The 20,584-nt window shown below is 50.1% G+C and overlaps 2 protein-coding genes across 4 annotated transcripts in view; one reads left to right on the top strand and one right to left on the bottom strand.

The window, feature by feature from the left end:
* GPR143 (G protein-coupled receptor 143) overlaps positions 1-13,794 on the top strand; it is a 48,118-nt gene extending 34,324 nt beyond the window's left edge. The window contains exon 9 of the mRNA XM_047076340.1: positions 13,700-13,794. Coding sequence (XP_046932296.1) covers positions 13,700-13,794 — 95 coding nt within the window. The remainder of the gene's footprint in view (positions 1-13,699) is intronic.
* Positions 13,795-16,814: 3,020 nt separating this feature from the next.
* The window catches only part of TBL1X (transducin beta like 1 X-linked), a 234,530-nt gene continuing 230,760 nt past the window's right edge, over positions 16,815-20,584 (bottom strand). For all 3 annotated transcript variants that reach the window (XM_047075875.1, XM_047075874.1, XM_047075876.1), the window contains one exon: positions 16,815-20,270. In XM_047075875.1, coding sequence (XP_046931831.1) covers positions 20,244-20,270 — 27 coding nt within the window. In that variant the 3' untranslated portion in view covers positions 16,815-20,243. The remainder of the gene's footprint in view (positions 20,271-20,584) is intronic.

Raw genomic sequence — 20,584 nt, 5'->3', positions numbered from 1 at the left:
AATCAAGATGAGTCATGAGTAATGTCCGTTACTATTGTTACGGTAACATTGATTTTATCCTCCCTCCTATACTTAGATTTTAACCCCTCAGAAGATTCTTCTTGACTAAATATGTTGCTGTTAGCATTGAGTAACAAGATAGAAAATTCTTACAAGGAGAGACCACATGTTTGGAGCACTTTCTTCTTCGGATCAGTGGGTTGATTCTCACAAATGCTCTTCGGGGAGGAGGCCACCTCACCTCTCCTCTTTCCACTGAGACCCTGAAGCTCCTTCCACTTCCCACTGTGTTACTTTGAGATTGTTTGAAAGCACGTTGAACTAATGCATGTTCACTACCAGTATCGCGATGCATTCCATTCTCCGTCTTGCATTCATACCCAAAGCTTGACCCTTCCATATGATAAGTGCTCAGTGGTTGCTTGTAATGATGATGTTAAATTACAGATTTTTGATGCAAAATATGTAGGTCATGCAGGTCATGGCTAACTGAAGGCCTAACTGAAAAATAAGAGTCATTAGGTAAAAGATTGAAAGAATTCTTAATAATGTAAGTGTTGGGGTACTATGTCAATGACATCTCAGTAGAGCTGGGGAAAAAGAGTTGAGATCTTGAACATTTTGGGTGCTAAGAATGCGTAAGGAGTTAAGTTCTCTGTCCTTGAATAATAGCAACGTTTATTAAGCTTATCAGAAGCTAGGTGACATATGAGGGAAGTATAAGGAATGGACTTGCCAGGCAAGACCTGTCATGGTAGCTTCAAGGAAGGGTTAGTGGCATCTGGGTACAGGACTGTTCACTCGGCCCCGTCCAGGTGAGCTGACAAGAAGCCCTGCTGGCAAACCTCACTTAGGATTTGTTTACCTCTAACAGGGTGCTGACAATGGTAATTTTTCATAAGATCAAATAGATCGTATGCTGTGTTCAGTGGTGCTGACATTCAGTAACTCTAACTCTAGTGGTAAATAATCTTACGTACTCATAGTTTGAGGGGAAAATGGGGCAAATGTTGGTAAGGACTGGAATTCAGAAGCAAAACAGAGTGCAAATTTCTAGGCTGCATCTAAACTACCAAGGCAGTTCAGTCTGGGCTAAAGAGGTGTTGGCACATGTAGGGTAACAGCCCAGGCAGAGTGGTTCCCCCACAACCGACTCTGGGTATTCTACCCTGGGCCACGTGCTGCTTGCTGTAAGCGGCAGCCATGTCTTCTAAAGAGGCCATCTTAGGGTTGAGATCCGGCTTAGTCTTGGGCATCTCCTTCCTCCTTTTCTCCAACTGCTTTAATAAAGGTTTCTTCAGTAACAGGGAACCATGTGTAATGCAGAAAATATTGTTACGTGTGTGAGAAAAGGCCCAGATATGTAATTCAAAGCAGTAAACACAGGTCTCTCCATTTGTACTGTTGTGATGAATGGACTTATTTGTCCTGCTCTGAAGCATCTACAACTTTGAAGTTCGCTCTAAGGCCAATAGGCTCACCTTGAACCTCCATTAGTACATATCTGACGTGGTGTCAGGTGCTTACTAGGCACTTAATGTAAGTTAATTTGATCTTCAACAAACGGGTTTTGAGCATCTGCTGTATGGTCAACACCGTTTTGGTCAAGGAGGGTGAGTGTTCTTGAGAAGTATCATGTATGAAACTTAGAAGTAAGACAGTGCTATTATTTTATTATTATTTGTTTAGATTTTAAGTAATCTCTTCCCCCAACATGGGGCTTCAACTTAACACCCCGAGATCAAAAGTTGCATGATCTACTGACTGAGCCAGCCAGGTGCCCCCACAGTGCTATTTTTTGTTGTGAAAAATGTGAGGTGTTAAACGCAGAAAATGCAGCTATGTATGCTGGTTTGGGGCGCATGGGTGAGAGTTTCTGGAGATGTTCAGACGTGGTGTTGCACAGGAGACCTGAATGGGAGAGGAGAAAGGCCAGAGACACAGAGCAGAATGTTTACATGTGGTTTGGGGTGGCCTCAGCACGACATGGTGTCATGGGTTTTCCGGATCCGGAGAGGCAGCCTGGGAACAGATGATGAAGGACTTTTGTAGATTCTGCTAAAGAGCTTGCATTTTATCTGTGTCCCCAAAGGCCTACATAAGGCTTTTAAGTACAGACTGTAGGTTTGCTTAGAGGACTACCTGGTGTGGGAGAATTGATTGGATGATCATGTTTTGTGACTGTAGCAAGTTTCCATTGAGGGGATCTGTGTGTAATTTCTTACGACAGTGTCATGTAAAATATCTTCACAAGGAATTGAAATTTGCCTTGGGACTAAAAGTTAAAAATGGGACTTCTCACAAACCTAAACTTGGTTGGTTTCTGTCTTAGGAACCCCAGAAAATTTTTAAATGCGGTTATTCGTTCTTTCCATACGCATTAAGCCATCCATTACTTCTCCCACAACCCCTTGCTTCTCCCACAGTTCATTGCTTCTTGCCATCTTGGCCTTTCCCACAGTCCCTTGCTTCTCTGAGTCTACTGCTTCACCACCATTACCAACTTCTCCCACAATTCTTTGATTCTCCCCAAGTCCCTTGCTTCTCCGCCATTACTGACCCTTCCCGTAATCCGTTGCTTTTTCCACAGTTCATTGCCTAGCCGCCTTTAACGGACTTTACCAGAATCCTTTGCTTCTCTGCCATCTTGGCCATTCCCACAATCCATTGCTTCTGTGCCATCTTAACTTCTCCCACAGCCCATTGTTTCTCCCACCCGTTCATTGCTTCTCTGCCATCTTGGCCCTTCCCACAATCCATTGCTTCTCCCACAGTTCATTGCCTAGCTGCCGTTAACGGACTCTACCAGAACCCTTGGCTTCTCCCATGATCCTTTGCTTCTCCACCATCTTGGCTTCTCCCACAACCCATCGCTTCTCCCACAGTCCATTACTTCTCCGCCATCTTGGGCCTTCCCAGAATACATTGCTTGTCCCACAGTGCTTTGCTTAACTGCCGTTAAGACTTTACCAAATCCTTTGCTTCTCTGCTAGCTTGACTTCTCCCACGGTTCATTGCTTCTCTGCCATCTTGGCTACTCCCACAATCCATTGCTACTCCCACAGTCCATTGCTTCTTTGCCATGTTGGCTCTTCACAGAATACATTGCGTTTCCCAAAGTGCTTTGCTGAAACGCCGTTACCGGACGCTCCGACAATCCTTTGTTTCTCCACCATCTTGGCCCTTCCCACAATACATTGCTTTTCCCACAGTGCTTTGCTTCTCTGCCATCTTGACTTTTCCCACAACCCATTGCTTCTCCCACAGTCCATTGCTTCTCCGCCATCTAGACTTCTCCCACAATCCACTGCTTTTCCCACAGTTCGTTGCCTAACTGCCGTTAACGGACTCTACCAGAATCCTTTGCTTCTCTGCCACCTAGGCTTCTCCCACAGTCCATCGCTTCTCCGCCATCTTGGCCCTTCCCACAATACATTGCTTTTCCGCCATCTTGGCCCTTCCCACAATACATTGCCTTTCCCACAGTGCTTTGCTTCTCTGCCATCTTCTCCCACAACCCATTGCTTCTCCCACAGTTCATTGCTTTTCTGCCATGTTGACCCTTCCCAGAATACATTGTTTTTCCCACAGTGCTTTGCTGAACTGCCGTTAACACTCTCCCACAATCCTTTGCTTCTCTGCCATTGGCCCTTCCCACAATCCATTGCTTCTCCCACAGTTCATTACTTCTCCACCATCTTGGCCCTTCCCACAATACATTGCTTTTCCCACAGTGCTTTGCTTCTCCACCATCTTGACTTCTCCCACAACCCATTGCTTCTCCCACAGTTCATGGCTTTTCTGCCATGTTGGCCCTTCCCACAATACATTGTTTTTCCCACAGTGCTTTGCTGAACAGCTGTTAACACTCTCCCACAATCCTTTGCTTCTCCGCCATTGGCCCTTCCCACAATCCATTGCTTCTCCCACAGTTCATTGCTTCTCCGCCATCTTGACTTCTCCCACAATCCACTGCTTTTCCCACAGTTCATTGCCTAGCTGCCGTTAACGGACCAGAATCCTTTGCTTCTCCGCCGTCTTGGCTTCTCCCACAGTCCATTGCTTCTCCGCCATCTTGGCCCTTCCCACAATACATTGCTTTTCCCACAGTGCTTTGCTGAACCGCCATTGGCCGTTCCCACAATCCATTGCTTTTCCCACAAGGCTTTGCTGAACCGCCATTAACGGGGTGTCCCACAGTCCTTTGCTTCTTCACCATTGGCCTTCCCACAATCCATTGCTTTTCTGCCATCTTGGCCCTTCCCACAATACATTGCTTTTCCCACAGTGCTTTGCTGAACCGCCATTAACGGGTGTCCAACAGTCCTTTGCTTCTCCGCCATAGGCCCTTCCCACAATCCATTGCTTCTCCCACAGTTCATTGCTTCTCCGCCATCTTGACTTCTCCCACAATCCATTGCCTTCCCACAGTCCATTGCTTCTCCGCCATCTTAGCCCTTCCCACAATACATTGCTTTTCCCACAGTGCTTTGCTGAACCGCCGTTAACGGAGTGTCCCACAGTCCTTTGCTTCTCCGCCATTGGCCCTTCCCACAATCCATTGCTTCTCCCACAGTTCATTGCTTCTCCGCCATCTTGACTTCTCCCACAATCCATTGCTTTTCCCACAGTCCATTGCTTCTCCGCCATCTTGGCCCTTCCCACAATACATTGCTCTTCCCACAGTGCTTTGCTGAACCGCCATTAACGGGTGGCCCACAGTCCTTTGCTTCTTCACCATTGGCCTTCCCACAATCCATTGCTTTTCCGCCATCTTGGCCCTTCCCACAATACATTGCTCTTCCCACAGTGCTTTGCTGAACCGCCATTAACGGGTGGCCCACAGTCCTTTGCTTCTTCACCATTGGCCTTCCCACAATCCATTGCTTTTCCGCCATCTTGGCCCTTCCCACAATACATTGCTTTTCCCACAGTGCTTTGCTGAACTGCCGTTAACGGAGTGTCCCACAGTCCTTTGCTTCTCCGCCATCTTGGCCCTTCCCACAATACATTGCTCTTCCCACAGTGCTTTGCTGAACCGCCATTAACGGGTGGCCCACAGTCCTTTGCTTCTTCACCATTGGCCTTCCCACAATCCATTGCTTTTCCGCCATCTTGGCCCTTCCCACAATACATTGCTTTTCCCACTGTGCTTTGCTGAACAGCTGTTAACACTCTCCCACAATCCTTTGCTTCTCCGCCATTGGCCCTTCCCACAATCCATTGCTTTTCCCACAGTGCTTTGCTGAACTGCCGTTAACGGAGTGTCCCACAGTCCTTTGCTTCTTCACCATTGGCCTTCCCACAATCCATTGCTTTTCCCACAGTGTTTTGCTTCTCTGCCATCTTGACTTCTCCCACAACCCATTGCTTCTCCCACAGTTCATGGCTTTTCTGCCATGTTGGCCCTTCCCAGAATACATTGTTTTTCCCACAGTGCTTTGCTGAACAGCCGTTAACGGAGTGTCCCACAGTCCTTTGCTTCTCCGCCATTGGCCGTTCCCACAATCCATTGCTTTTCCGCCATCTTGGCCCTTCCCACAATACATTGCCTTTCCCACAGTGCTTTGCTGAATGCCGTTAACAGACTTTTCCACAGTCCTTTGCTTCTCCGCCATTGGCCGTTCCCACAATCCATTGCTTCTCCCATAGTTCATTGCTTCTCCACCATCTTGATTTCTCCCACAACCCATTGCTTCTCCCACAGTTCATTGCTTCTCCGCCATCTTGACTTCTCCCACAATCCACTGCTTTTCCCACAGTTCATTTCCTAGCTGCCGTTAACAGACTCTACCAGAATCCTTTGCTTCTCTGCTGTCTTGGCTTCTCCCACAGTCCATTACTTCTCCGCCATCTTGGCCCTTCCCACAATACATTGCTTTTCCCACAGTGCTTTGCTGAACCGCCATTAACGGAGTGTCCCACAGTCCTTTGCTTCTCCGCCATTGGCCGTTCCCACAATCCATTGCTTTTCCGCCATCTTGGCCCTTCCCACAATACATTGCCCTTCCCACAGTGCTTTGCTGAATGCCGTTAAGACTTTCCCACAGTCCTTTGCTTCTTCACCATTGGCCTTCCCACAATCCATTGCTTCTCCCATAGTTCATTGCTTCTCCACCATCTTGACATCTCCCACAATCCATTGCTTCTCCCACAGTCCATTGCTTCTCTGCCATCTTGGCCCTTCCCAGAATACATTGCTTTTCCCCACAGTGCTTTGCTGAGCCGCCATCAACAGACTCTCCCACAATCCTTTGCTTCGCTGCCATGTTGGCCCTTCCCAGAATACATTGCTGTTCCCACAGTGCTTTGCTGCACCGTTAACAGACCCTCCCACAGTCTTTTGCTTTTCCACCATCTTGGCCCCTTCCTCAATCCATTGCTTCTCCCACAGTTCATTGCTTCTCCGCCATCTTGGTTTCTCCCACAATCCTTTGCTTCTCTGTCATCTTGGCCCTTCCCACAATCCATTCCTTCTCCCACAGTTCATTGCTTCTCCGCCATCTTGGCCCTTCATACAATCCATTGCTTTTCCCACAGTTCATTGCCTAGCTGCTAACGGACTCTACCAGAATCCTTTGCTTCTCCAACATATTGGCTTCTCTCACAATCCTTTGTTTCTCCGCCATCTTGGTCTCTGCCACAACCCAGTATTCATTGCCTAGCCACCGTTAACAGACTGTACCAGAATCTTTTGCTTCTCTGCCATATTGGCCCCTCCTACAATCCTTTGCTTCTCCGCATCTTGGACCTTCCCAGAATACATTGCTTTTCCCACAGTGCCTTGCTTAACCACCGTTAACGAACTCTACACAATCCTTTCCCATCTTGGCTTCTCCCACAATCCATTGCTCCTCTCCCATTCTTGGCCTGTCTCATAATCCGTTGCTTCTCCCCCACTCTGTGCCCTGTTCCTTCTGACCTCTAGTCCTCACCTCCCTGAGAACCCATTGCTTTCCTTATAATCCAGTTATAATCCTTATAATTTCTGCAACGGTTCCCCACTTCTAGTACAGCCAGTTCCTTCTCCCACCATTCCCTAGCTCCCCTGCAATCCAGTCCTTTTCCCACAGCTCTCTATCCTCCCACAACTTTTCCCAGTTTCTTTTTTTCTCTAACAATTCCTGTGATCCTTGTCATTCCCACACAAATCACATTCTGCCCTTCTCGATTGGCTCAACAGTTCTCTATTCTTCATAGTTTCATTGGTAGCAAAGTTGTGTATTCCACATTTTTCCATTCTCTCGCACAATGCTTTATTTTCCTAATTCCTTTCCCTACGATATTTTGTCACACAATTTCGTGTTTCTCCTATAATTCCTTGTTCTCATAACTGTCTCCCCAAATTTCCTTCTCTCCCCCATGAGCCTATGTTTTTCTCACAATTCCCTGTCTCTCCCACAATACCCTTTTTTTCCCTCAAAATTCCTTCTTTTCTTTCACAATCCTGGTGTCTTTTTTGTTTGGCACAAATCTCCATTTTCCTTGGTGATTGTTTTATATCGTGTTGCCTTTTGTTTCCTTGTTAATTTATTTGATCTCACAATTGCTATAATCCGTTGTCCCTCCACATTCCTAATCTCTCCCACAAAACAGTTTTCCTAGAGTTTGTTTTACAGTCTCCCACAGTTGCCCTTTCTCTTCCATGAGAAGGGCTGTCATTCCCACAATACTTTATTGCTCTCACAAGTCCTTCTTTCCTTCCGTTGCCCACAATTTTCTCCCACAATTCGGAAATCTGTTGGCACTCAGAAGTCTGTATTTTTCTCAATACTTGTGATTTTGACCACTTTTCATCTTTCTTGCAATCCTGTTTTTCCCACATTCTGTTCCTCTTTTCTCACATTAACTGTGTCTCCCATAATTCTCCCCCATAATCTCATTTTCCCACTATTCCCATCTGTCTCATAATACTGTTTTTCCCACAGTTCCGTATTTTGTCCCCCAGTTCTTTGTCTCACATAAGCCCTCTTGTTCCTACAGTTCCCCTTTCTTCTAAAACTCTGCATTATTACTGCAATTCCATGTTCACCCGGAGTTCTCTGTCCCAGAATTCCCTTTTCCCGAAAACTCCCCTTTGATGCCCGTGATCCCTGGTCTTTCCCATGATGCCCTCTCCCAAGATTCTCTGCTTTAACCCCATATTCCAGCAATTCCTTTTCTTTTTTTGAGAGTATGTGGGGGTGGGGCAGAGGGAGAGGAAGAGAGAGAATCCCAAGCAGACTCCATGCTCAGCTTGGAGCCCAACATGGGGCTTGATCTCACAACCATGACATCACGACCTGAGCCAAAATTAAGAGTTGGGGTGCCTGGGTGCCTCAGTAGGTACATATGCAACTCTTGATTTGGGCTTGGGCCATGATCTCACCGTCTGGGGGCTCAAGCCCCACGTCAGGCTCTGCACTGACTGTGCGGAGCCTCCTTGGGATTCTCTCTGTCCCTTCCCCAGTTGCACGCCCACGGGAGCGCACGCGCTGTCGCTCTCTCAAAATAAGTAAAAGAAGTTTTCTTTTTTTATAGTCAGAGGCTTAACCAACTGAGCCACCCAGGCACCCACCCTCCCCCTCCCCCCCGCAATGCCATTTCTTAATGAAAATCGTTTCTTTCCAGTAATCCCTTGTCTTACGCACAGTGCCCTGTCTCCGCTTCTGTCCCACAGCTCTCTTCTCGCTCCATTTCTTGTCATTCTTGCACTGCTTGGCCTCCCACGGTTCTTCGTTGATTCGCGCGACTCCCCTTTTCTCACACGGGTCTTGCTCTCCCATAACCCTTTGTCTTTTCACACTTTATTGTTCTCACCCAGAGTTTGCTGTTTTGTTTTTGGTTGTTGATTTAATACTTCTATTATTTTTAAATTCCAATATAGTTACAGTGTCAGTTTAAGGTGTACAGCATAGCAATCCAGCAATTCTGTACCTCAGTGCTCATCACCAGAAGTGTCCTCTTAATCTCCTTCACCTGTCACCCCTCCCCCGACCCACCTCCCCTCTGGTTCCGTCAGTTCTCTATATTTAAGAGTCTGATGTTTTTGTTTTTTCTCCCCGTTTGTTTTGTTTTTTAAATTCTATGATGAGTGAAATCATATGGTATTTTTTCTGACTTTTTCCACTTAGCGTTATACCGTCTAGCTCCATCCATTTTGTTACAAATGGCAAGATTTCATTCTTTTAATGAAATTAAATATTTTACCTTATGTATATACCATCCCTTTATTCATCTGTTGATGGATACTTGAGTCGCTTCCCTAATTTAGTCATTGCAAATAATGCTGCAATAAACATCGAGTGCATCTTTGAAAATTCGTGGTGTTTAACTTTGTGTTTTTCGGTATGGAGTTTCCTTAAAAGTTAAAAAGAGAACTACCTTATGATCCATCAATCACACTACTAGGTATTTACTCAAAGAATACAAAAATACTAACTCAAAGGGGTATACACACCCTGATGTTTATTGCAGTATTGTCTACAATAGCCACGTTATGGGAACAGCCCAAGTGTCCACTGAAACTTTGCCATTTGCAACATCAAACACGGAGCTAGAGAAGTATTATGCTGAGCGAAAGAAATGAGTCAGAGAAAGACCAATTCCCAAAAAAGCAGGGGGTGGGGTGCCAACCAGGAAACAGGGTGTTAACCATAGAGCACAAACGGATGGTCACCAGAGGGGAGGTGATGGGTGGGTGGGTAAAATACGTGAGTGCACCTGTTGTGAGGAGGACGGAGTGTTGTATGGACGTGTTGAATCACGATATCGTACACCCGAAACTAGTATTATAGTTATGTTAACTAACTGGAATTTAAATAAAAACTTTAAAAAATATCAGTGGACAACCAAAAAAAAAAAAAAAAACAACAAAAACATACTGCCCGTCTACCTTGCAATTTATCATCCCCTAAGATTGTTCTTTCCCACTATTTCCTGTCTCTGCCATAATACATTTCTTCTACAGTTTCCCTCGTTCTTCCCAATACCCTTTCTCTCATAACCGTTTGTTGTTCCCACAGTTCCCCTTTCACTGCCCTGCTCTCGTCTTTCGCACGGTGCCCTATTTTTCTCACCATTCCCTTTTTCCCACAATGCCTGTCTTTTCCACAATTCCCCTTTCTCTATAATCCCTTTGTTCACATAATTGTTTTTTTAAGAGAGAGAGAGTGCGAATGGGGGGAGGGGCAGAGGGAGGAGAGAGAGAATCATAAGCAGGCTCCACACTCAGCAAGGAGCCTAATGCAGGAGTCGATCCCACGACCCTGGCTGGGATCGTGACCTGAACCAAAACCAAGAGTCAGACGTTCAACCGACTGAGCCACCCAGGCGCCCCTCTCGTAATTCTGTTTCTGTCCCACAATTCGACTTCCTTTCCCATAATTCCTTGTCTCACTCACATTCCCTGGCCTCCTGCAATTCCTTCTCTCCCGCGATTCTTTTCCATAATCCCTTTTGTCCTACAATGCCTTGTCTGTCCCACAGTTCTCTGTATTCTCCATAGCCTAGTTCTCTCCCAGTTCTCTTTCCCACAGTGTCCCCACTTTCTTCCACAGTTCTGGGTTCTTCCTGGTCTCTCTCAAGTCTGTTTTCTTCTACAGTGCTGTTTTCTTCCACATCCTGTCTCTTGTAAAATTTTGTTTCTGCTAAATACTCTGTTCTTCCCCATAATTCCTTCTCACAATTGCCTGTTTCCCACAATTCTGTTTCTCCCCCAATTCTCTCTCCCTTAATTTCTTATCGTCCCTGACAACTCCGTCTCTCCCCGGGTCCCACCTCTCCCCCATAGTTCCTCATTCTCTCCAGAATTCCCGTTCTTTCCCATAGTTCTGTTCCCTCCTGTATTCCCTTGTGTCATCCACAGTTCTCGCTCCCACAGTTCCTTGTCTTACCCTTGGTTCCCTGTTGTCACTTGCTCTTCTCCTGAATGTAACACCAGGTGGCCCTGTGGACGGCACTTGCTAGGGAAGTGTGGAAGAGAGTGTGCCCGGGGCTCTGACTCTTGTGCTCCCTGGATCCAATTCAACACTTCAAGGAGATCCAGGGCCTGGTGCCCTGTGTTCTCTATGGCTCATGGGTGCCCACTGATGGGGCTTTCTGATCGAGGGCTGCGGGCTTTCAGGGTATCCGGGAGCAACAGGTGAGGTGCCTTCCCGAGTCTCAGGTCTCCATGGGGCCCCGACGTTCCCAAGCACCTGTCTGGGGCTTGCAAGGGTCATTCGAGAGTCACTAGGAAGGGGGCTGGCCCTTGGGCGCCACGAGCTTGTGGGCATCTGCCTTTCCTGCAGGGACACTCGTCAGGTACTTGCCCTTTGCACCAATGGAATTCGTCCCAATCCCCCAACAGCCTCATTGGATTATCTTCTCAGAGACTTGCTCACTCGGCCAGCGTGTTCTCTCTGGAGACCTTCATGAGCAGAAGAGAGGATCCATGGAGGTCTAGGCCTGCTGGACCCACTCAAGTCCGCGCGGGCAGGGCTGGACTCGGGGGCCGTGGCTTCAGCAGCACTGGCATCTGAGAAAGTTGTCGTGGTACAAATGGATTTCCTCTGCGGGGCCTCTGGGGGAGGATGAAAGAACCCGGAACTCTGAAGAAGCCCCAGGACCCAGAGCAAGCCCCAAAGTGTGAGGTCACGGGGAAACGTCTAAAGCCCGGACCTTGATCACAAGCCACCGTGCGATATTCCCCTGCAGTCTCTGTAAGGACCGCAGAAGTCACACGGACGAGTTCCCATGAGCTCAGGGTGTCCTCATAAACAGCGGGTGACCTTGTGAAAAGGCGGTCTTTTTGAAGTGCCACCAGCTTCTCCGGCAGGAATGCGGTGCTGGAAGTGTCTCTTCCCAGCTGTGCCTGGTTTCCTGGAACCGCAGGCTCACTGCTGCAAGCAGCGGGTCTCCCACCATCCTTGCCGGCACCCCAGACTCTCCTCAGGGTCCGCCTGCGGCCTCCATGGCCGGCGTGGGTCCTCCCACTGCCCGCTAAATTCACCTCTCTTCATGGGGCTCATCGAACTTGGTCTGACTTACCCAGACCCGTGTTCTCCCAGATTTCCTGTTCGCCCGGCACCGGGAGGAGGGTCGGAGTGCGGTGGGGGGAGGGCACTGCAGCACCTTGCTGGGTTTTTCTCGGTCACGTTGGCATGTCCTCCCGTAACCCAGGCCTTCCGAGGCGTTTCCGCAGACAGCTCTCCTGTTGCCTTGTCTTTTCCAGAGAACGCTAATGTTCTTTTCTTCCTTACGCGTTCCCCACAGCTGTACACGTGTCTCTCTTTTTTTTTTTTTCAACGTTTATTTATTTTTGGGACAGAGAGAGACAGAGCATGAACAGGGGAGGGGCAGAGAGAGAGGGAGACACAGAATCGGAAACAGGCTCCAGGCTCTGAGCCATCAGCCCAGAGCCTGACGTGGGGCTCGAACTCACGGACCACGAGATCGTGACCTGGCTGAAGTCGGACGCTTAACCGACTGCGCCACCCAGGCGCCCCACGTGTCTCTTTTTTAAGTTGTGCTGGTTCCCGCCGTTCTTCTTACTCATCAGTCCCAATTCCGCGGGACACTGGTGCTGCACCCTGCTGATGGCACGGCACTTGCTGCCCTGTGCTTATCCATTCAGTACTTGTGTATTGAGCACATTCCATGTGCCAGGTGCTGTTTCAGGCACTACCACGGTGAGTACGACAGATCCCTCATCTAACGGGACTTTCCACTGTAGCAGCAGAGACAGAATGAAAAATACGATTATATCATCTTTCGGGTAGTGAAATACCATGGAGAAAAACAGAGCCATACGGGGCAGCGGAGTGATTTCAGGTCGGGTGTCCTGGATTTCTCCCTGAGGATGAGGTTCTCCCAGGGCCATTTGAATTAAGATCTGAGTGAAGTGTAGAAGGGAGCCATGAGAAAATCTGGAAAAGAGCTTTACAGGCAGAAGAGATTGTGCCAAGGCCCTGTGGCAGGACTGAGTTGGGAGCGTGAGAGAGGCCAGTGTGCCTGAGCGTTGGGAGGGAACAGAGAGGGACGTGAGTGGAGACTACACTGACCGGCAAGGCCCACTGGTGGAAGCAGTTTGGGATTTGGAGGTTTTTGTGAAGGTTACTCACTTGCCCCACGCGCAGTTGAGAAGGCCACCCTTCTTTCTGTCTTCATCTCAACTGCCCACATCCAACCTGGAACCTGGCATGTAGGAGGCACGCCTGGCTACTTGCAGAATGAAAAAAGAGTTCTGAGGTCTGTTGCAAAGGACGACCCCAGGTTCTGAAGGAAGGTGTGTTACCAGAACGATTGAACACATCTTCAAGATTCCTCTTCTGGGAGGAATAATTCTGCTGTCCTTCACCCACCTTTTCTTCCTGGAACCACGTGACAGCAAGCATGAAAAGACCACTTGGAGGTGTTTTCGTGTGACAGAGGCTGGCGGTCTCCTCCGTGTGGGCCCCGTGGGGCCCTGGTGACCTTTGCACCCCACCCCCCACCCCCGTGGCAGCTGTCCTGATGGTCACCCAAGCGCGCCGTGATCCCGTGCTCCCCGGTCCGACAGCACAGGGCCCCGAAGCCCCCGTGTCGGCCCACAGTTGGTTTCCGTTTGGTCTGTGGCATCCATGCGGTTCTGCTGAGACGCACACGTGGCTGCCCAGGGCAGACGCTTGGGAAAAGGGGCAGAAAATGGCCGCAAGGTCCTGCATCAGTTGCTGACAAGAGACCCTCTTCTCCTCCCCAGGTTCCGACGCCAGCACGGTTGAAATCCATGTCACAAGCGGGTCCCGCAACGAAAATGAGGTGGAATCTGTTCCCGAACCCCAGGGAGACCTCTGAGAGGGACGTGACAGGGGTCCGGTCCCCACATCCTCAGGTTCTGCGTTTCTCACTCTTTAGAACTGCATTCTCCCCACAAACCTTCCTGTCCTCACCGCGTTGTAACGGTTCCTTCCCGAGGAGTAGCCATGGTAAGAGACGTGATCCGTGAGCACGAGCTTGGGAACAGAGAGAGAATTCCTTCCAGACCAGACATAGCAGCTGCTCTCCCCTCTTCTGAGGTTGCCTATAATGTAAATGCCAGACCCAGGTCCTTAGAAAAGTGAATAAAGTTGTTGTAACTGAGCTCCAGGCCTGGCTCGCATGCTGTCTGAACAACATCTCTAGCAAATGCTCTTGAGCAAGGTCTTGATGACGTAGCCCCTGGTCCCCATGCTGTGCTGAGCAGTGACCTGGTCTAAGGACTCCTTGGCCCTGACTGACACCATTTCCCAGGTTAGAATCTTTGCATCAGTTGAAATATAGGTCTATCCAGGTGGATCTATAGGTATATATTTGAAATTTTTAAATGTATTTATGGGCAAAATATTGTCGCATGCATTGGAGTTACAGGCCACATGGGAAGATCCATAGAAAAAGCAAGGCGGTGTTTTCCCGGGACACCACAGACCGCCCGGCCACGGGACACCTCCCTTCTGGTCAAGGACGCCCTTTTGCTCTAGAAAAGCCGTCCAGGAAGCTTCTGGACTTGTACTGTTAAGAGAGTCGCCTGGCTGCAGCAGCATTCGGGGCACACCTGCACTGTGGCCACGGTGCCCTGGGCATGCGCATTCCTGAGGATGGGCCCAAGCTACGTCACTCCCGCCCTTGATCCAAAGTGTCAGGGGCGTGCGAAGGAAGCTTAGCTTTTCGGAGCGGTATGTGCCTTCTTTATCTGCCTCCGCGTGGACTCCTCAGTCCCCAGCAGCACCAGAAGCCCCTCTTCTGCTTGAGGAACCCCCTCAACAGCATGAGGCCAGCCCTCCCCCCCACCTCCACCTGTAGGCACGGGTACTAGCTTTCACACCTCCCTGGCCGAGCCAGTCTAGTTAGCAGCTAGCGCTCGAGGGAAAGGGCCGCAGAGAAGCAGGTCTGGAGAGGGGCCGAGGGGCCACTCCGGTGTCGTGTCCACACGTGGGCAGTGCCGGGGCTGTGTCTGTGCGCACCTCCCCTGCATGGGCCTGGTCCTCCAGGATCCCTCAGAGGGCCCGGTATCCTCGTTTGTTCTTTTTGCCTTACACCAGTGAGTCAGGTTCAGAGACTTGCAAGGAAGAGCCCTTTCTGATCTGATGATCCAATGACAGCTCCTCCGAGATGGGGTGGCCAAGTCCCCAGCTGGCGCAGCGGTTATGCCCGAGGGAGTTGGGTGGGGGGGGACTGAAAGCCAGAAGATGCATGAATATCCCCACGCCTACTTGCCGGGCAGCGAGTGGGCCCGTGCGGTGGAGAACTTGCAAATGAACATCACCGACGGGCACCGAGTCCATCTAGTGAAGAGGAGGGACAATGGAGCAAACCCGGGGATAAGCCAGAAAATGACGGGCCGCTCGGTTGTAAGCAGTCTCCGTCAGGCTGGTTGCTGCGGGGGCATCTGATTACCGTTTTGTAGATGGTGGGTGCAAAAGCAATGATCCAGTGGAGAGAAAGCAACACTGATGGGAGAGAAGTTTTCAAAAAGGTGAGGAGACCGGGCCCCAGCAGTCTGGGCTGGGACACGACAGACGGGTGGCCGGGAGCGTAGTTTGGGTGGAAAAGAGGAGGCTGTGCCCATCGGGTAGCTTTCATAGGACTTCGGTTTATCAGGCGGTCGGCTTATCACAGCAGGAAAACCCTCGTGAGGACTCCACTCACTCCCCGCTCCCAAAATGCCCTCGCGCTCCTTTCCCACCATGCAGTTTGAGGACGTACCCCACCCGGCTGCTTTCCTGTGGTTTCTCCCGGTGACGTGTGCTCAAGGAACACTGCTCCCAGTCAGAGCCCCTGTCCTCCGAGTGCGGACGCCGTGCATGGGTCCTCGCGCTCCCCCCGTGGTGCCCCACGCCCTGTCCACCCCCTTGCACGGCTTACCTTGTCATGGAGGAGACAAGATGTGGACGATGAAAGGTTCTCTGCTGAGTGACTGGAAGCTTGAGAGGCCCCAAATTATGTAAGTTTCCTTTATAGTAGGAAGAATCCCCCTGAGAGCTATAGGTGACCCAGCATTGTTGCTGAAGCCACCAAAGCCACACATCACATGTGCCTTTATCCTGGGGACTCCCATCTTTCCAGGACCTTCCTGCGGCTTGAGTGTGCTTCACCCCATTTCCCGAAACATGGGAACATGCTTGGTCAACTTGGCAGGTGTTAGAAAAGGCAGCAGGCTGAGCCCCCAGACAACACGGGGACCGCAGCCCTCCGCTTTGTTGTAGCGCAGGGTCGGGCTGGACTTGGAGGGAACGATACCATGACCTTGTCTGTGACTCCTACGGCAAAAGTACCCGTACAGCACTCCCTGCCTCTCCTTGTCAACTGCCCCCTCCCTAATCCTGGGACGGCAGTGCCCAGTCATTATGTAGCCCCCCCACCCCCCACCAACTGGTTAAAGGGACAGGAAGCACCTGCCAGATGTGCTACATTCGAGACACTGGTAGACGTCTGAAGGGTAGCCTGTGTCCTAAACTCACCCGTGTCCTAGGACTCGGGTTCTCCAAGTTAAAGCTAATCCTTGAACGCAAAGCCCCAGCAAAGCAAGCTGCTGATAGGAGAACACTCACTTGCTTTGAGTTTTGACCACAACCAGCCTGGAAGAAAGTAATGAAGAAACACACGAACACACGCTTCGTTTATACAACACGTTACGGTAACTGGGGGCCGCCGCTCCTCCCACATCGTGCTGTTCCGTTCCCTTGGCCCTACTTCAGCCCAGCAATCCTGCCAAGAGGCCCTCAAGTTACGGTCTTCCTGAGCAAATGCACAGTTTGCTCTTCATTCATCCATGTCCCCGCGGGCCCAACCAAGAGTTAACTGAGCGAGACCCAAGAAAGCACAGCCACCAAGTTCTCTAATATCAAAATAGAGCAATTTATTCAAGACACTGAGTATGATCTGTTGATTTTCTCTTGAAACAAATGAGCTACGACACACAAAGTGATTCTTCTTCTCAGAGAGCGTGAAGGTGAGTGGGGGTGGAGGACGACGAAACGAGGGGTGATGTGAACGGAACCGAATCTAGAAAATGCAGACAGAGGACTACATCTGGCTGTACGTCTGACACAGACAATAAAAACTGCAGAAGCCAGAATTCAAAACTTCAGTGAGTGGCGGAAGGAACATTTCTGCATTTGACAAGAAACAGGATAAAAGAAAGAAAAAACAAGATGGAACAGAAGGTTAAAAAATAGAGTAAAGTAACAAGGAATAAAGCAGACCCTTACATTTGACAAAGTGCACTTCACTGGGCTCCGTGATCTAGTTTTAGAAAGACAAGACGGAGGTCAAGTCCCGGGTGTCGTGTGGGGTCAGAGGGTTTAGACCCTGTGGTGCAGGACATGCTCTTGGTCACTTCAGACCCCAGGACACGCTCTTGGTCATTTCAAGCCCGAGCGAAGATTCCAGGAAGGATGACTGTGTTACTCTGCTTTCAGAATCAAGGTTCAATTTGGTCACTAAGACTTCAGCGTTTACCCACCATTGTTTAAGAGCCATAAACAATGGCAAACAGGAACTTCCCACGAGGGCCACCCCTCGGTGAAGGGGAACCTCCCGGCTCGCTGGAAGTCGCCGACGTGAGAGGCTCAGCGGACAGCTGTCGTGCCGAGGGTGGGGGTGGGCCGGAGGCCTGCCCTGCGTGCTCAGGCTCCGTCCCTCTTCAGGCCCGGGTGCTCCTCTCCTGCGGCGGGTGGGGGGGGGGGGGGGGAGGCAGGGTTGGGGACCATCTGCCTCTGTCACCCCAGCTCCATTCTGTGCCTTGCAGCCCGTGGCTCCCAGCTGATCATTCCCACGTGATTCAGACTTATGAATCACGAGGCTAAAGCCCACAGCTCCACAGGACCCCGGCCACTGACGTCCACGGGAAGCTTATCCAGTGAACCCGACAGGACATCCCACCATGACCGCCCGACGTCGACTGGCTTGTAAGACACGCGCCACATGCTGACCGTGGCCCAGCCCTCAACAACTTCTCTGCAGAGGTGACATTTTTACTTGGGGTAGGGGTCAAGACGGTGTTGGTCTGGATCCCCAGCAAACAGCGTCCCAAACCTAATGACTTCTTAGGGCAGGCGGTGGTCGTCTGCGACCTTCAAAAACGGGAATGTGACGCCACAGAACTCGGACCTTCCGGGCTAAACACTTAGGGAACGCAGCCTGAATCAAATACCCAGCTTGTACACAGAGCCCTTTTTGGTCTTCTACAGACGGGGCTTGCATAACTCGGGTATCCAGGCGGAGGGCAATGAACGATCTAGAAGGAAGAACACACCCTGGCTGTTGCCGCCGGTCCCCGCACATTCCACGTTCGGCGGGAGGCCGCTGTCCTGCCGGCTGGATTTTGGCTTCACGGACGGACGCCACCCTCCAAACGACACCCTGTCTCACTGCTGGGACGCGCACCCAGCCGGAGCCTGCCCCCGACCGGCACCCCTGCCCCCGGGCCTGACCAGCTTCCTCGCCCCTTCGTATGCCCGCTGGGAAACAGAGGAGAGAAGAGGCCCAATCTTTCGCTCCTTCCCCGATGCTAATGTAAAAAACAGGTCAGTGTCGGGTTAGGACGAGAGTACAAAGGGCACCTGATCCAATGAAAGGAAACTCCTCTAGGAACACAAAGCCATGTTTAATTTTTTAAAAACAGTAAAAAGATTCATTATTTAAAAAAAAAAATCTTTCTCCTGGTCTCTTGTGAGAGAAAGAAATGAAGACGGCAGAAATTATTAGTGATGTTCTACCTACGTAATTCACCTTCAGGACTGAGAGTCTCCCTTTCCCGTTCGTTTCTGTCACTATCACACCGGGTGAGATCTCGGAGGCTTTTAGGTGAGCCGTGCAAGGACCGGTCAACCGCTCTCGGTGAAGCGACCGTGGGTACTCAGAGCGCCGTGAACGAGAGGTCGCTAACAGGTGACAGGGAGCCCAGCTGTCAGTGTGGATGGCTTCTTCAATTCCATTTGGTTTGGGAAATACTTCCTGGGGTCAGAGGGCTCTGTTCTTGACTCCTCTCGTGCCGGCTACGAGGGTGAACACCCCCGAAACGATGCGACACTCTTCTTTGAACCAAAAAGCGCCGGGATTTGCGTCTCTCGCTGCAGAAGCATCCCCCCGCCGACCCCCAGGACCCACCCAGACTTTTCCACCCAGATTCCTAACCGCCTTTCACGATGCTGCAGGGAACGGAAAGGCCACCTCAGACCCTGCCTGTGTCCTCCTAAGATTTGCTTAAAATATGAATCACACAAAGCTCTCTGTGTCTGATGGCCATTTTAGGATTTTAAAATTGTTTTAACATAAAAATATTTTTTTTTTCCAAAAATACTCCGGGCTCTTTCTCTTATAAGTATTTTTTTTTTCTCCTGTAAAAAGTCCCCGTGCCCTGCCTTCTTACATAAAGCACTTATTATGCGCCGAAAGTGCCCTTGAGACCGAAGATCCGAAGCAACTATGAGAAAGGGACAGCGAGTGAGGGAGAGGGAGGAAGGGCGGAGGGGAGGACGAAGGGACGGGAAAGCCGACCGTCAGAGATTCCGGCATGGTGTCCACGAGGCTGCGTCTACGGAAGGTGTAGTCAAACCAACACCACACCGCACGAAGGAGAGGTGGAGGGGGCACACAGTGGGAAGGAAGCAACAAACCAAAACCAGTTTCCATCTCAGACCGAAGGCCCCCGGACGACAGGATTCCAGCCAATAGAAAAACCACCGGACAAAGAAGATTCTAGAAAATAGAAAGTGTTGGGATTACAAAGTTGCGCATTTCATCGGTACAAACTGGTCTTTGAACATCCTTTGTGAGAGCAAGTGCAGTGTCCAAATTGTTAGGGGGAAAAAACGAACCCACCACGTGGAGGAGAGTCCCCTCCCCCACTTTTGGTTTTATCACAGCATTTTTCTTTTTTCTTTTCCTTTTTTTTTTTTTTGGCACAGCTTTTTTTCTTTTTTCTCCTCTTCGTCTTTTCTCCTCTCAACTATCAGAGCCTGTTCTGGATGGAAAGCAAACCGTGCCCCGCCTAGCCGGTGGCTCCATGCTTCCCAGGCTGAATGTTCTGGGTGGAAACCATTCCTTCCCCCTTTGATATGACTGTGTATGTTTCTGGTTTAAACTTCTTGATGAAGATTACGAGAAAGTAGAGACTCCTGTGGCCAGGATGAACTGATTTCCAAGTACACGCTAATGCAAGTCAAGTTCGTACAGTTTTGGAGCGGAAAGAACGGTGTCTGAGCATTGCTGCTTCACACATTCACTGCTGGTCCGTTAGAACTCTCTTCTAGAATAGTTTCTGTTTACTTTCGGAGATCTAAAACACACACCTGGAAGGAAACAGAAGGTGCCTCTTATGTTCACAGATGACAGCAAGATGCCTTTTGAGCCCCTGGACCAACTCCGGCCCGCCACCCATGTTCTGTAAATAAAGTTTTATTGGCAGCTTTAATCAAAGGCTAGTGTGTGAGCATGTGACCCAGCAACGCCAAGCAAACAGCACTACGTGGAAGCTCCAGGTCGAGGGCAATGCCAGGAACCAGTGGGGGAGGGGCGGGCTACGTGATGGAGAGGACGACTCCAGCCCGAGCACGCAGACGATGGGAACGTTTGCAGCCCTCGCTGACAGTCACCGAGCCAGCCC

This window comes from Lynx rufus, unplaced genomic scaffold (genome assembly GCF_022079265.1).
Source record: "Lynx rufus isolate CCGP_SWC_20201006 ecotype Redwood Valley unplaced genomic scaffold, mLynRuf1.p SCAF_14, whole genome shotgun sequence".
Classification (NCBI taxonomy): Eukaryota; Metazoa; Chordata; class Mammalia; order Carnivora; family Felidae; genus Lynx; species Lynx rufus.
Note: the sequence above shows the minus strand (reverse complement) of the source record. Positions and strands in the feature narration are given on the sequence as shown.